The sequence below is a fragment of the Engraulis encrasicolus genome, chromosome 11 (genome assembly GCF_034702125.1).
Source record: "Engraulis encrasicolus isolate BLACKSEA-1 chromosome 11, IST_EnEncr_1.0, whole genome shotgun sequence".
NCBI classification, from domain to species: Eukaryota; Metazoa; Chordata; class Actinopteri; order Clupeiformes; family Engraulidae; genus Engraulis; species Engraulis encrasicolus.
The window spans coordinates 6,139,196-6,156,676 of record NC_085867.1 but is presented as its reverse complement, the minus strand read 5'-3'; the positions used below and the strand labels follow the sequence as shown (position 1 = coordinate 6,156,676).

General features: G+C 43.8%; 1 protein-coding gene and 1 long non-coding RNA gene across 6 annotated transcripts in view; one reads left to right on the top strand and one right to left on the bottom strand.

The window, feature by feature from the left end:
- Window positions 1–17,481, bottom strand: part of rimbp2a (RIMS binding protein 2a) — a 142,719-nt gene that overhangs the window by 53,605 nt on the left and 71,633 nt on the right. For 4 of the 5 annotated variants that reach the window (XM_063209803.1, XM_063209807.1, XM_063209805.1 and 1 more), the window contains exon 4: window positions 17,143–17,226. The exons of the other annotated variant lie outside the window; for it this stretch is intronic. In XM_063209803.1, coding sequence (XP_063065873.1) covers window positions 17,143–17,226 — 84 coding nt within the window. The remainder of the gene's footprint in view (window positions 1–17,142; window positions 17,227–17,481) is intronic. 5 annotated transcript variants of the gene reach the window in all.
- On the top strand, window positions 7,222–9,787 carry LOC134458753 (uncharacterized). The gene is made up of 3 exons (XR_010036629.1): window positions 7,222–7,547; window positions 8,762–8,842; window positions 9,603–9,787. It is a non-coding gene; the product is annotated as an uncharacterized LOC134458753 (long non-coding RNA).

Sequence of the window (17,481 nt, the reverse complement as noted above, 5' to 3'; positions counted from 1 at the left end):
CCGTCTGCCTATACTACAGGGCAGGAGTCAATTTGTTGCTACATTGGCCGTTTAATGGGATTGGGAGCATTGTCGTTTGGCTCCTCAGCTGATTAAGGATGTGTGAGAAACAAGACGCTGGTATAGATGAGCCAGGGATGGACTGGTCATCTGGCATAGCGGGCATTTCCTGGTGGGCACTGCACCCTCGTGGGCCCCTATTTTCAGAAATGTGAAGAATTCTTTTTTTTTAAAACATTTCTGTCTTCATTTAACTCAAGGAAAAGCGCGACACTGCTTGGAAGGCCTAGTGCCGAAACGTCAGCACCAATGGAGAAATAAAAAAAGTGGTGAACTGTGAAGAAGCAGTGTCGCGCTTTTCCTTGAGTTAAATGAAGACTGGAGTACCTTGAAAAGCTGCACCGGCTAAAAAAGAAATATTCGAGGTGTGCGGGCTCTCACCAAAAACTTTTTTAAACATTTCTGAAAATAGGCGCCCACGAGGGTGCGGGGCCCACCAGTGAGTCAGTTCTGCATCACTAGTTATGAGGGGCCCCTTCAAGCCAAAAGTGCCCGGGCCCTATTACCCACCCCAGTCCAGCCCTGAGATGAGCATAGCGGCTGCCAATCTGTACTGTACAGCTCACTGACTTACTGACTTCAGAGCCAGAATAAGAATCACTCAGTTTGGCCTTGCCATGGCTCTGAAGGTAGGGCACAGGGCGTTACTACGCCGGCAACCCGGGTTCGACTCTGGCCTGGGTCATTTGCCGATCCTTCCCCCGTCTCTCTCTCTCTCTCTCTCTCTCTCTCTCTCTCTCTCTCTCCACTCATTTCCTGTCTCTCCTCGACTAAAAAAAATAAGCCCTACATTTAAAAAAAAAAAAAACGCTCAGTTTCAGGCAAAAAGGCTGACGTCTGAAACCTAAAACTGTCAGTTGTAGACACTGGCTGTGGTCATATTTTTTAGAGCAAAAAGTGCACATACAAAAGTGTAATGAGTTGATATGGTGTGTGTGTGTGTGTGTGTGTGTGTGTGTGTGTGTGTGTGTGTGTGTGTGTGTGTGTGTGTGTGTGTGTGTGTGTGTGTGTGTGTGTGTGTGTGTGTGTGTGTGTGTGTGTGTGTGCATAGGCGTGCACAGATAGACACGTGGTGTTGCTTGGGCAACACCAAGTTGCCTTTAACAGACAAAAGTGCCCTTTTGAAAGTTCGTTTTTTATTTTTATTTTTAATTATTTTATTCCTTAAATGTAGGGTTAGCGCTGTATTCGATGTTCCCATCATCATTTAGACATAATTGTCAATTAAAATCGCGTGATAATAATGCCCCAAAATGCCTCATGCCCCCTCCAACGGCACACATCTCTCCCTTTGTCAACGTGAGCGCGCTTGAACTGACAGATTCGGATCCCGTTGCACAGGCAGCAGTGTGGCGGGCAGCCCCACATGCCGTTCTCCCCTCCAGCCAGGTAACAGTCAATAGCCTATTTATGATGTTGAAAGTTGCGTGTGACTTTGGAAGTGATCTAAAGAGAGCCCTGGCTTTCATAATGAGACTTTGCAAATTTTGCATTTAGGCCCTATCAAATCTACCGCAGAAGAGGTAGCCAAAGTTATGTCAACAATTAACACGAGTAACATGATTGCAAAAACCATTATATTAGCCTAATGAATCCAGAAGTTGCTCAAACAGTTCCAGGTCTAAAGATTAATAGAACGTTTGGGAAACAGCAAGAGGATTCATGTATGTTTGGGAAACGTTGGCCTCCTGATGAAATATGCAACGCACCAAATCACATTTGTGACCGACGGCATGGAACAGAACAGCGGTCACGGCCAGGGAGAAAAAAAAGGTTGTGCGTAAATTCCAGCAAATCTGCCACTTATAGCCTTCTGCACAGCACAGCAATAAAAGCAGGGTGCACACAGCAATGTCTTATTCGGGGAGAAACAGGTAGGCTATAGGCTATAGAGGATTGTGCTTGACACCTCCAGAAAAGTGTAGCCTACACGGATAAAACCTCCGACCCAAAGTAGCAGTTTTCACTCACAATACCCGGCCGTGTAATAATCCTTCTGACAACGTCTTGAAATGCGAGTTAAGCTTTAATATTCGTTTTAACAGTTTGAAAACACACATGGACTAATTAAAATCGGTACTAATGGAGGAAAAATGACCGGAGATGCAGAGTTTTCCAAGTAAGGAATCTGTTAGAATGAATCGCTTCCTGATCACTGCGCTGGAGACACGCATTTAAAGCGACAGTACACTTTTTAGTCCATGCGGTAAATTATGCAGTAGGCATGGTAATCTAATTCTTTTAACTTTCCAACATAATATTCATCATTTAAAAAAATTGAAATGTTTTGTTTAGCGTACTGTGGCATGTTTATTAAAATGTGATTTAAAAAAAAAAAATCACCGAACCGTTATTGCAGCCGCCAGTTCCACATGCCCCCCACCATCACCCCAGGACCTGCCCCCCAAAATGTCTGTGCACGCCAGTGTGTGTGTGTGTGTGTGTGTGTGTGTGTGTGTGTGTGTCTCTGTCTGTCTGTCTGAGCTGTACCTCTTTCTCTCTCGCTCTCGCTCTCGCTCTCTCTCTCTCTCTCTCTCTGCTCTACTTGTCTGGCCCCTTTTGCCCTATGTCTCCTTATGATCCAGAGGCACAGCTGCTCTATGATGTGAATCAGGAGTCTGCTGATGTCTGCAGAGGTCCTATCTGCTTGTACCTGCTCTGCTCTGCTCTGCTCTGCAGGGACTTCTGAGTGGGACCTCTCGTCACCTGTCCAATCTTTCATTGCTAGACAGGCAACAAAGTAGGCCATGGACAGCAGGCAAACTGAATATGTTGAAAAAAGAGCCTCAGGTGCAAATGTGTGGTTGTTCCGACACATCCATACACACACACACCCACACCCACAAAGGCAATTGTTCCTTTGGTAATGGGCAGACACGCCCATACTAGGCATGCACGCACACATAAAACACACACACAACACACACAAGATCATAACCATCACCTGAAGACAATTGCCTGTTCCATTTCGAAAAATATCAGTCAGGCAAAAGAATGCCTCAAATACCCATTGATGCTGGATGTTGCATTGCGCAACATTGACCCTGGCCCCTGGAGCTTGCATGACGCAACATTCAGGTCATGCCATTTGAGACAATTTCATTTAAAAATCTTTGTATGTTGGAGCTGAATGAACACCTCCTAATGCAAGATGAGGGTCTTAGCGTTTAAATGCAACTCATTACATGTTCTTATTTGCTTCAGAGGCTGAGATATGCAGATTTTTACAGGCTGAGATCAACTTTTCTTAAAAAAGGGCTTAGGCATTCAGCACCCTTTTTTGCAGGTGCTTTAGGCGTCAATGGGTTAATCACTATTGATACAGTCCATTTAAAACAGGATGCTGCCTGCCTTTGAGGGCCTGGGTGGTATGATGCCTCATAAAGTCTGCAGAAACAGAGACACAAATAATCCATAACTGAAAATTGCACTGTGCAGATGTGATGTTTCAGGCTAGCTTGTGCCGATTTCTGCCTACTGCATGGTATAGAAACGTAATTTCAATTTCCTTATATGACCTGTGCATATGAATAAACTGACAATAAAAGCTGATTTGACTTGACTTGACTTATGCTACATCTGAAGAATGGGCTTGATTAGAGCTGTTAGCGTTGAGGCAGCATTGACGCACACAGCTGCTGAACAAAACTAACAGGGTTTACCATGAACGAACACATTTTCCTTTGAAACAGGAAATTAGATATATAGAGAGGAAGGAAAGAGGAGGGGAAATGAAAAAAGAGAGAATGAGGTGGTGATGGAGAGATTGAGGAGAGGCGAGAAAAGAAGTAGCCGAAGGGGCGAGGGCATTGAGAGGAGGAGATGAAGGTGGAAAGATGGAGGAGAGATGACAAAGCCGAGAAAAGAGAAAGCTTGAGGAAATGAGGAGGAAGGAATGGGAGGTGGCCAGGGCTGACCTGGGGGGGGGGAATAGAGCCCGGGCACTTTTGGCTTAAAGGGCCCCCCCTTATAATTAGCCGCGCAAACTGACTCAACGGTGGGCCCCACACCCTTGTGGGGCCCCTATTTTCAGAAAAGTAAAAGAAATATATATATTATTTTTTGTTTCAAATGTTTTTTTGAAAATAGGGGCCTGCGAGGATGCAGGGCCCACCGAGAAATGCCCACTATGCCAGATGGCCAGTTCAGGCCTGGAAAGGTGGCGATGTAGAGATGCAGGAGAGGTGACACTGATGCACAGAGAAGAGAGGAGTCAGGAAATGAAGAGAGCGAACGAGGTGGAAGAGAGATGGAGAGATGGCGGAGTAGGAGAGGTGAAGAGATGGAACTACGGTATAAAGCAGTGGAAAGAGGAGGATGAGGTGGAAGAGGGGAAAGAGAGATGGAGAGATGGAGGGGTAAGAGAGGTGAAGAAATAGAGCAACGGCAGGCCTATATAGAAGTGGAAAGAAAAAAATGAATAGAAAGAGGAATAAGAAGAGGAAGAGGTGGATGAAAGGGAGGAGAGGTGTGTAGCTGTAGGGGTTTGAGAGGTGAGGAGATGGAGCAATATAGCAGTGGAAAGATGAAATTGAAGAGGACGAGGAAGAGCAAGAGGTGAAAGAATGTAGTAGAGGTGAAGAGATGCACCAATAGCATCAGTGGAAAGAGAAGTACATAGCAGGCAGACAGGGAAGTCAGACAGGCAGGCGAGTCAGACAGGCAGAAAGACATTGTGTCATTGTGGAGATGGAGAGATGGAGAGATGCGGAGATGGGGAGATGGATGGAGGCGATGGGGATCATGGACGCTGACAGCTTTGCCTGGGCCCGGGACAAAGACATCTGAAAGGGCCCCAAACTCAATACCGCACATACAGTAGAGTACAATGTAATGATGATCCAATTCTGGGCCCTCTCTCTCCCTGGGCCCAGGACAAGTGACTCCTTTGCACCCCCTCTCGCCGTACAACAGTGAAAAGAGAAACACACACAGAGGGGCAGCCAGGGCAGGGCGAGAGGGAGGGCGGGGCGGGAGGGGGGAGGGGGAAGGGCGTCAGAGAGACAGTGTGTCAGTGAGAAGAGGGACTAATTTGGGATGACACGCCGGGCTGCTTCCCCTCCCCCTAGTCTGGCCCATGGGGCTGGCATCTGCTCCTCTGCCTTGCACTGCACTCCAGCAATGCTGCATCCAGGGTTGCCAGATGTGTATTATGTGTGTGCTGGGAGGGGTGGTTGGAGGGGGGGTGAAGGCAGCGATTTGTATGTGTGTTTTGTCTATTTGTGTTTATATTCTGTTTTTTATGCTGGCATGAGAATAAAGTCCATTCTATTCTATTCTTCTATGAGACAGCCCAAAAAATGCTCAAAACCATGCAGCCTGGAAGTACTGAATTCCGCCCAATTTGAACTCTTGAATTCTATTGAAATGCCTAAGCAGCCCAATTGGGCAGGAAACCACCAATTCGGCGGAAAACCGCCCAATCTGGCAACACTTGCTGCTGCATCCGCCGTGCATGCTCCTGCTCCTTCTGCTGCTGCTGCTACCCGAGCAATGATTCACTCCTTTTGCTCATTACATTACATTACACATAGCTCACACTTTTATCCAAAGCAACTTAGATATTACAGGGCATCATTATAGGGTGTCAGACTTGTAGCCCAGAGGTTGCTGGTTCGACTCCCGACCCGCCAGGTTGGTGGGGGGGGGAGTAATCAACCAGTGCTCTCCCCCATCCTCCTCCATGACTGAGGTACCCTGAGCATGGTACCCTTCTGCCGCACTGCTCCCTTTTTGTGCAGTGAACACTTGTGTGCAGTGGAATGCTGTGTCACAATGACAATGGGAGTTGGAGTTTCCCAGTTGGGCATTCACTTCACTATTCTTGCTGCTGTTGCAGCTATTGCTCTTCCTACTCCATGTATACTTTGTGTGTGTGTGTGTGTGTGTGTGTGTGTGTGTGTGTGTGTGTGTGTGTGTGTGTGTGTGTGTGTGTGTGTGTGTGTGTGTGTGCGTGAGTGCGTGCGTGCGTGCGGCTTGCGTGTGTGCGTGCGGCGAGCGTGCATGCGTGCGTGTGTGTGACGATAAAAGGGGGAGACCTGAGGCAATGTGTGCATTGGTCAGTGCACCCAATGTGTTCATTTGTGTCTTAGTGTTTGTTTTGTTCCACTATGTTGTCGTGGAATCATTATCCAAGAGGCTCTGAATCAAAGCAGTTACCGGGCGAATACACTGTCGGCAACAAGATCAAGCGACAGAATCGCTGGACTGTGCAGCAAGAGCGATGGGAATGAAAGAAGCGACAGAGTGTGCCCTTTAAAAGCAGAATTCAAGCATTCCAACATTCTCATTGACTGTGGCAGCTGTCGCCGAGCCGCATCATAGTTAATTTGCATAATATTCACTTAAGTCCAACTACAAACTGGTCTCAGTTTGGACTCAGGTCGTGCAAATCACCTTTAGTCGCCCGAATTGCTTTTGTCAATACAAAGTCAATTACTTCCGTCGCTGGAATCGCTCATGTCTTTAGAATCCAGAATCTAGCATGAGAACAAATAGGGGAAACATCCTAGGTCAGACATAGACTAAAAATGTCTAAGGTAAAACACTTAATGAATTACATTTGGAATTGTAAGCAACAGTTAAACAGCAATCAAATTATCCCAACTGAATGTAAAAGGACTGTATGGACTTTGTGGACACAAAGAAATTGACATTAGAAAAAAGAGTTAGCTTAAAAAGCAAATCTGATAGCTCGTGGTGTCAGTCTTTGGACACAGCACGGTTCATCAGATTTCAAGCATTCCCAGCCACAAATTTTGCAAAAGAGAAAATGATTTCCTGGTTGGAATTGCTAAAGAAATTAGCCAGGTTGGCCACTCCCCAGAGACATGCCACAGTCTTGCCCTATACGTATACATACACACAGAAAAACACAAAAGCATGCATACACACACACACGGACGCGCGCGCACACACACACACACACACACACACACACACACACACACACACACACACACACACACACACACCCTTACGGAAGGAAAATATACTGCAATATACTACAATTTATACTGCAATACATTAGAAAATATATCACAATATATCACAAACACGCTCATATATTTGAAAATATATAGCAATATATTATTGAACAACATATTACAATATATTAATCCATATATTTTAAAATATATGGCTGGCAAAACAAAACTGTATTCCACTATTCAGTCTGTATTTCTTGATGTTTTTAGTTCAGCAAGCACATTTTGCACGACATTGGACATTTACTCGACATTATAAAGTCATTTTAGGTGGACCATATATGGCCATATATAATAATATATTGATCAATATACAGGAGTCTCTGATTGAATCATCTCAGCTCTCATATCACGTATGACGCGCCTACGTCACGTCGTCATTACCTGAAGCTAAAGTGGCGAGAGAGCCGTCTCGGCTCGAGCGCGGTCCGGATTTTAGCTCCACACTGTCGCCAGCCAGACTCCCCACCACAGTGACACAAACCAACCAGCCGCCTCGAGGTAAGTTATAAAGAGAAGTTTGTTAATTTGTTAACATAAATACACAAGCATATAGTCTGAAACGTCTACAGTGGTTGATGTGCAAAGTTTAGCCAAGTGGTTATCGAAGTTGGATGTTTGTTCATTTTTTCCCCCAAGGACTAGAAATACGTTATTTTTTTGAATTTCCCGCGCTACCAAGCTATTGTAAGCTTACTACTAGCGATATTTGCGTTGTCGAAATGGTGTGTAGTTCTCATTGACAGTAGGTCTGGTTCTACACATCTTGAAAACGTAAACGTAATACTTGGGTCGATATTATATGGTTGTAGTGGTCAATTTCAGGTGAGCCCACTTTATTTGGCTTGTCAGAGAACGTTAGCAACATCTATCTGGCTAATACTGCTGAGCCCCAACGTCAGCCTAGAAAGCCAGGCCTCAGTTAATTAGCCGCCTAGCTTACTCGGCTAACGCAAGGGAATCAAAGCAGAAGTGAAGTGCGACAAGATCTAAATGCACATCGCTAACTTGCTTAAAAAATGGGCACTACAGTATAGTAAAACGAGGCAATGTCCTGCATTATTTCTGGTAAAGCATAGCTGTTGCTGCTTCGGTTTTCCCATTGTGGTAACATCAATAGGTTTTTTTGAGTAACTTGCTCACGAACTAACTGTCCCGTTCTTGTAGAGCTATTGTTATAGGTTAACGAAGCCTTGTCGTCAAATTGGTGAATTTCAAAACGGTAGCCTACACGTCGTTGTCTTCGGCTACTCTGTGATAGTTCGGAGTTTGCTTTGCTCACAGCAATTGCATTCATTGAGTCATGTTGGTGTTCATGTTTACTCTTAAACGAATGCGCGAGTCATTCATCGGAATTCATTCTCGCCAGTTACATGCATGAGTTTAAGTCTTCCTTCGCTTCATCATCTTCATAAACGAGTGCCTTCGTGCCAAGAACAGACGTGCAACTGTTAACGATGCTGGCTGCTGCGATTTCAATGTCTTATCTTCCCTGTTGTCGGGACGAGACACAGAGTGCCACTACGACGCTCTGCGACTGCGAGCTAGAATGCTGTAGTTCCACCAGTCTACCGAACTCCCCCCCCAGATTTAGCTCACAATTCTGACAATGATATAGAAGTGATGAGCTTGGTGGGTATCCTTGTGCCTATTTAAGGTTAAGTGTGTGAGTGAATGTTAATTTTCTGTTGCTCTTTTAACTTTTTTTTTTGCAGAGGTTGCTGAAGAGGTATGCAGCGATGGTCTGGAGGAAAAAATAGTCACATGGACTGGTGTGCATTCCAGTACTTGAAATGGTAAGCAATACTGTGCCTTTACTATGCTCACTCACTGGTGATCATGCACTAAATGGGGAATACATCTATCTGAACTTTGGGAGGAGGTTCAGACTCCCTTGGTGCAAATATAATCGTTTCAAAAAATCCTTTATACCTCATTCAATCAAGCTACTGAATAAACCGGGAATAAGAGAGATTGAGTGGGACAAAATGGACCTCTGCAGCTAGTGTTGGTACTGCTGGTGGGGATGGAAGCTAGGGTAAAAGTTGGGAGGGGGATATGTAGACATGAATGTATCCCTGTTTTTATTATTTTTATGTTAATTATGGAATGGATGTAACCTAGTTATTTATTGCAGGGTGAAGGTGTGGTTGGTTGTAGGAGGGGGTGGGGGTGGGGGGGGGGGGGGGGGGGGGGGGGGGTCTGGACTGGATGGGTCAGGGGCAGTGGGTTAGGACATCCAGATTTAGAGTTTACTTGAGCTACATTATTAACTGCACATTGAATGTGTGAAACTTGCTGATGTAACATTTTACATTCAAGGGTTCATTGGGCTAAATATGGTTAAAATCATTGACCTGGGTTTACAAAGCTGGGCAATGTTGGGCACTTGTTTCAGACTATTGAAAGGAAGGAGTATGAGAATGTAACACAATGCTTAACATGAAAAATAAAACCCTTCATGAACCAACGGTGTATTTGGCCCCAAACTAGTGGCATACCCTTCAAGTTTCAATGGGTTAGAGAGTTAACATTCTTTTTACTTTACTTTTGCAGATGCTGTTGCTCAGGCACATCCAGGTGCGAGGATGGGGGAGATCCGGATGTCGCTAAATAAAAGAATCTGTGAACTGCTTCACCAAGAGAAAAAGAAGTCCATGGACAGGCCTATGAGCCCTCTTGTTGACCTTGAGTGACTGAGGCTGCGGGCGGTCTGCCCCTGAATTCACCTTCACTTTCACTTTTTTTTCTTTTTAAAAAAAAATATATCTGAAGGTGTGTGTGTGCGAGCGTGCGCGCGCGGGTGTGTGTGTGGGCGCGGGCACGCATATGTGTTTGTGTGTGTGCGCGTGTGTGTGCACGCGTGCATGTGTGCCAGTGCTTTATGTGAGGTGTTTCGCTTACCGGCCACAGCCACAGTTTTTGTTTTGTTTTCTTTTTGTTTTATTTGGGGTTTTTTTTATTATTATTACTGTATTTGGTTTTTTTTTTTTTTTTTAGAATATTTCTGCTTTTTCATTAAGTACAAGTTACTGGCCAAAGTGGGAGACTGAAATTGTTACTGGCCACAGGCAAGTTTCACCAGTATTTGGCCTGTTGGCCGGTGTCGTTGTCAAGTCGTTTCCCTGCCTGTCTGCCCCTCTGTCTCTGCATGTGTGAGCGGTGGTGTTAAAGGGTCGGTTGGTTTCATGTTTTTAATAAACCAATGTCAACAGTTGAATGAATTGAATTGATGTTTGGTCATTGTTGTAATTACATTACTTCATAAATGCCTTGTATAAAGTACGTTACAGTATATTGTGTAGTGTAATGCAATACATAAGTCAATATATGATTTAATTAATAAGCCATATACTATGGGATATAATCCAATATATGCAACAGTATACTTTACAGTATAATGCAATACATACATCAATATATGATTCATCAATATGCCATATATTATGGGATATAATTCAATATATGCAGTAATATACTGTACAGTATAATGCAATACATTAATCAGTATATGATTCATCAATAAGCCATATATTATGGGGTATAATTCCATATATGCAGTAATATACTGTACAGTATAATGCAATACATAAATCAATATATGATTCATCAATAAGCCATATACTATGGGGTATAATTCAATATATGCAACAATATATTGTACAGTATAATACAATACATAAATCAATATATGATTTATCAATAAGTCATATACTATATGGGATATAATTCCATATATCCAACAATATATTTCACAGTATAATGCAATACATAAGTCAATATACGAAAACGGCAATAATGTCTATATTCTCGTATACCGCAAAATATATCACTTTATATTGTGCAATATACTGCTGTACAATATAAAATGATATATTGGCAAACAATATATTGTAGTATATTATAATATATTTTCATTTCATATATTCAAAAATATATTTTCCTTCCGTAAGGGCACACACACACACGCACACACACGCACACACACACACACACACACACACACACACACGTATACTCACACACACACACACACACACACACACACACACACACACACACACACACACACACACACACACACACACACACACACACACACACTAGGTCTGCATGTCCCCAGAGTCCTGCTGCCACACTCCTGCTGAACACAAACAGCAGATTAGCCTATGATCCTGGGCTACAGTGCACACTCCTCATCCTTAGCGTGTGCCCTCTCACTTTCTTTTTCTCAACGTCTACTGTATGTCTCTCGGTCTCTCTCTCTGTCTCTCTGTCTCTGTCTCTCTCTCTGTCTCTCTGTCTCTGTCTCTCACACACACACACACACACACACACACACAGAGATGTGCATGGTTGCTATGACAGCATACCCTTCCTTTGCCTGCCTGCAGAAAGCAGTGTTTTTCAGAGAACAGGAGGGATAGAGACACAGATAAAGTGAAAAAAAGAAAAAAAAGGCCGGGGTGGGCAAAAAACAGAAGCTATTTCTTCCAACCTCAGTCTGCCAGGCCAATGTCATAACAGCAGTGTGACAGTAATACATAATATATCTTGTCACGACGGAGTCTAAAACTGACAGCTTTGGCTAGGCCCAGGTCAAAGTCATCTGAAAGGGCCCCTTACCCAACACATATTATGAGAACCCAATTCTGGGGCCCCTCTTTCCTTGTGCCTGGGACAACTGTCCCCTTTGCCCCCCCTGTCGGCTTCCCTAGTAATACATAATATATCCTGTGATGATGGAGTCTAAAACTGAGGCTTTGGTGATGCAGACCTGCCCTGAACAGCAATGAGTGTGGGTGGACAGCAGGGTTGGGGTACAGTGCATCACATTTTTAGCAACTGTCTCATCCAAGTTCAGAGCTACTGTATGAAGGTACAATAAACACTAAATGTAATGGAGGTACAGTAGCATAAATACTGCAGGCCTATAATAAAATGTGAAACTAGTATAAAATATAGGATCCACATACTTGTAGAACACAAGTATTTACTTAAGATTTACTTATGGATAATTTGCAGAAAATTGTTCTGTACCAATGTGTGTAGTGTAATGAATAATAATAATAAAATCTTTTTTGTCTGTGGTCCCTGCATGCCCACCTGTTACAGAAGACCGTGTCTCTGTTCTCTAAATTCCACACATCCTGTTGTGGTGCTTAGTCAGAATCAGCTGTAGCCTACTGCTGAGTAATGGGGGATTCTCAGCAAACAGAGAGCTTCCTCATCTCCTCTCCTCTCCTCTCCTCTCCTCTCCTCTCCTCTCCTCTCCTCTCCTCTCCTCTCCTCTCCTCTCCTCTCCTCTCCTCTCCTCTCCTCTCCTTCTGTCATCTCTTCTCCTCTCCTCTCCTCTCCTCTCCTCTCCCCGATCTGCCTCTCTGCCTCTCCTCTCCTCTCATCTCCTCTCTTCCCGTCTCTCCTCTCATCCCCTCCCCTCTACTCCCCTCTCTTCTTCACCAGCGTCTCCTCTCCTCCTCTCCTCTCCTCTCCTCTCCTCTCCTCTCCTCTCCCCGATCTGCCTCTCTGCCTCTCTAGTGTTCTCTGGAGTCGACCATGAGCCTTTGCAATGGGTAAATAAAGACTAATATTAGCCTGCCAGCGACTCTTACGTAACAACAAAGCATAATTACACAACCCCCCTTACCGAACTGCTGACTGTGCTCAAACGACAAAACACTAAATAAATAAATAAACTGATATATTGAAACAAAAATAACAGAAGAAGAACGATATCTTTCATGGCAGGGAAACAGAGGGAGACGGTATTTCGTTATTATCAGAGTTGTACTCTGTCTCTCTGTTGTCTTCCATTTCCTGTGATTCTCTGGCTGGCTGAAACGTTCACTCATTTAGTTCACTACATAGAGTATACGTAGTGTGAGCTACACTGCTCTTGTCCCCCACAAACGTGTCTTATCAAATGTGTCTCACCAAATGTGTCTTATATCATAGCAATGCTGATGACACTCCAGTTTACATTGCTGTTTCTCCAAATGACTGTAGCCCTATTGAGTCTGAGTATTGAATATTGTGCTTATGTCTCGAAAATATTAATAGCTGTAGCTGTAGTTTCTTTTTCGTCTCTTTATCTCTACTCTTTAGCACATTGAATGACATTTCTGTACGATAATGTGCTATTAAGTCGGGTTACAAGCTGGATGAACGTGTCTGTTTATTGTAAATATGCCCAGAGCCTTCAGTGGCAACCTGTGACAACTCTGTAACAATCTGTGACAACATCTCTCTCTCTCTCTCTCTCTCTCTTTCTCTCTCTCTCTGTCTCTCTCTCTGTCTCTGTCTCTGTCTCTCTCTCTCTCTCTCTCTCTCTCTCTCTCTCTCTCTCTCTCTCTCTCTCTCTCTCTCTCTGTGAGCAAAATATACACTCGCTCTGTGTTTAGTGCAGAACTCACTTAATAGTATGAGGGTCAGAAATCAACGTCCTGTGCAAGCCGACATTAGCTTACTTTGCACTTTTATACAAGACGACAACATGCTCGTAGCCTACAATTTATTAGGTTTTAGAAGACACATCTTCACTTTCAGACAAATTTACACAATCTCACTGGAACACAACCTCAGAGTAGAGGCAGTCAGCCAATAAAGCCTCATTACTTGACCAATAAAATGGCAGTCACAGATCAAAATGTCTCAGATCGTCAAATCTCCATCATCTGCAGAAACGGCTTCAAATGAAGAGTTCAGATGCAAAACCCCCTAACTCCATTTCTGAAGACTTGCACTTCTATATTTTTAGAGAACCCTGTTGTTGGTTTGGTTTACATTCATGTACTTGATAATACATATTAATAGTTATATTACATAAATAAAATAAAAAATATGCAATTTTGATAGCTTTGTATTAAATAAAAATGAATTAAGATTATTTTCTGAAAAGGCACATAGGGGGTTTTGCATCTGAGCTCTTGAAATACAAGCAGCCACAGATGAAATGCCACCAACCTCACACAAAACCGGCACGCTCCTGAGGGTGGAGTCCAGTGATTCTATCTTTGCACTAAACCAGGGATGGGCAATGATTTTTTTCCCAAGGGCCACATTGGGTTCAAAATATTGGTCAAAGGGCCAGATGTCAAAGGCAACTTGCCTGTCAATAATAAGAAATAATGTTCATAGTCATAACTTTTTGGTCACTTCATTCCTACATATTGCACTGAAATGTAGGCTACAGAGATGAATACAGCAGCCTACTATGGGCGTTAGTGGCAATCTCAAACCAACAAGGTCCCTGGTTTTGGTAGACATTTTAATAGCTTAATGTTAGGTGAGAGCATCACTTTGTAAAAGTTGTCTTTCTTGTAAAGGCTCCGCGGGCCACATGAAATGGCTGAGCGGGCCGCATCTGGCCCACATCTGCCCTAAACTGATACAGTACCTTGTTTCAGGAAAGGACAAGACTACTCTATGCACTATGTGGCAGATGATGAAGCTACAGTTCATTTAACAGATGAATTTCAGTCTACTCCAGTGTGATGCTGTCTTGTCTGCTACAAGATACCTCCTCATGCTTAACATCTGACGCCTTGATCTTTGATTTCTGGCATCAGAGCCCGAGATCTGTCTGTATGATGTCTGTAGAGGAGTTACAGTGTACTGTATGTGTAAGATCTTTAGCTCAAAATATCCTCAGTTTCTGCCATTTTGTTAGCAGTTAGTAGTAGCGAAGAACAAATCTAAGGGCAAAATATTGACGCAAAAAGACATCAGGGTCAAAGACGTCCAAAAAGGAATTGTCATTCAGTGTAACGGATACCTTCTGCTGACTGTAACTGTAAAAAACATGACTCTTGTTTTTTTTTTTTCCAGTGAATTGATGAAAGCCTCGGCTGTCATCAATTCACTTGAAACTATTTAAAAATCATGTTTTTTTTTACAGTTACAGTCAGCAGAAGGTATCTGTTACACTGAATGACAATGCCATTTTGGACGTCTTTGACCCATCACCAAGTTTGTGGACGGACCACTGTATTGATAATTGTTACTACTACAAAGTGGCATAAATTGCTTTCCAAGCATTTGATGAATCAACGTTATACTGTAAGTATAGCTATTCAACATGCTATCTGGGATGAATATTACTGACTCTATATACGTATGTAGGCCTATTTATAATTTCAACAGGACCACACTTTCATGAATGTAGACCAAATTTGTTGTTGAGACTTGATCTTATGGATGGGGGGAGCATCACCAGGGTTGTGTTTGAGATCTGGCTGTTAGGCCAGTGAGCCTGACTTTTTTGTGAGCTCCAGTTTGGTAAGGTACTCTTTAGCCCTATACTTTTTGAGTCTTCAAAATACACTACACTGTACATGACTACACTCCACTGCCCTTACTTCAATCTATCCCTTTAATATCCATAGGTTGTGTGTGGAATACGTATGATTATACTTATCCTCCGCATTGCAAATACCTTTAAAGGAATGCTATTTCCATTATTGTATATAAAATTGGACCGAGAAAGTCTGTATGTATGGTCACGCCATCCTCTCTCTTCTCCCGTTTCGGGTGCCTGCTGCCATTCCAGCCATTATGATGCTGCTGAAATCAATGAGCGCGTAATAGAGTGGAACTCATTTTCCCTCACTCTCTCTCTCCGCCATGGACGTCGTAAACCATACAATTGAAAGCAAGGGGAGATGGAGGAAAACCCAGCCGGTATTGACTTTCCTGACAGTCATTTCTTTTCTGTTCTTTTTTTTCCCCCAACAAAAGCCACAGGAGTGTCGTGTGTGCCTGTGGAACTGTCTGTGACTGTATTGCATGACATGACTGTTAAGCAACCAAGCAGATCGAGGGAAAGCATGTTCACAACATTCCCAGTGAAGTCAGTTACTACGTTTACATGATGTTTTAAATTCCGAATTAATAATTCCGAATGGAATAGTTCTGTCGAGTTCCCTTTGATCTTTCCTTTAATTCCGAATTAAGGGGTGTTTACATGACGTTTTCAAAGTGGAATTAACCTTTATTCAGAATTAAGGTCAGTTAATTCTGAATCAAATGTGTCATGTAAATGTAGCAAGTGACCGTTTGTTTTCATCAGTTCTTCCAGACCAACATACGTAAGACTGACAGTAGGATTGCGGCAATCGATAAGATTTCAAACAGACAAAAACCTCAAAAAAACAGTCAAACATGGAGGTTAGTTGGCGGTGTGTGGGGAAACACTGAATAATACGTTTGAAAATACTAATAGTAGCAGGAAAACTCCCAGCATCAGAAATGTGTTTGTTTTAAAAAATCCTCACGTTAACCCAAAAATAAGAAAATGACTTTACTCTAGCAAAAGAAAGCTATTTAAATCTCCAGGCAGGCACAGAGGGGGGTTAAACATTAAAGTGTCTGTTTTGCAAACAGGGATGAACATGCCCGAGACCTCTGCAGAGGCTGTTCTGTAAGCAGGGCTGAACATGCCCGAGACCTCTGCAGAGCCTGTTCTGTAAGCAGGGATGAACATGCCCGAGACCTCAGCAGAGGCTGTCCTGTGAGCAGGGATGAACATGCCCGAGACCTCTGCAGAGGCTGTTCTGAACATGCCTGAGACCTCTGCAGAGGCTGTCCTGTGAGCAGGGATGAACATGCCCGAGACCTCTGCGGCTGGCAAGAAAAGGCTGGTGAAGGGGAAATGGTGTAGCCGTCAGATGACATTAAGATTTCCAGGAGACGAGACGTGGTGGTACCCCTCCCTGCATCCACTCTGCTCTCGGCACAGCACAGCAAATACGCTGGGTGTGGCCATTTCTAGGACCACGGTGCCTGACCAAGGCAAAGTGAAGTAACTATGAGACAACTAAGTAAATGAGACAAATGTCTTCGAAGCCTTGGCATTAGATGTTACAGAGTGTGTGTGTGTGTGTGTGTGTGTGTGTGTGTGTGTGTGTGTGTGTGTGTGTGTGTGTGTGTGTGTGTGTGTGTGTGTGTGTGTGCGCGCACGTGCGTGCGTGCGTGCCTGCGTGCGTGCGTGCGTGTGTGCGTGCGCGTGTGTGTGTGTTTGCGTGCATGACAGTACAGTCTAAAAGAGTCAGATAGCAAGGCAAAGCATGTACAGTATAGTAAGTCTTCTGAAACTTACCAAGGTCTGACATGTAAGGCATGTACTCTTCACTTCCCTCTCTAGGGCGCGGCACTTGGCCCTTCTCTCTCTGACCTCTGTCTCCTGAGGGGATAAACAGAGAAAGAGCAAAACGTCACGTCATGCCTTTGTTTCGGCTGTGCCTTGCCAAGCCATGCCATGAAATTAGCCCTGAGGTCTGTTTTCCCTGAACTTCAGGTACGGTGGTATACTAAAAAAACAAAACAGACCTCGATCATCCATGCCTCAAGCGAAACAACGCTAGCTGTGTGTGTGTGTGTGTGTGTGTGTGTGTGTGTGTGTGTGTGTGTGTGTGTGTGTGTGTGTGTGTGTGTGTGT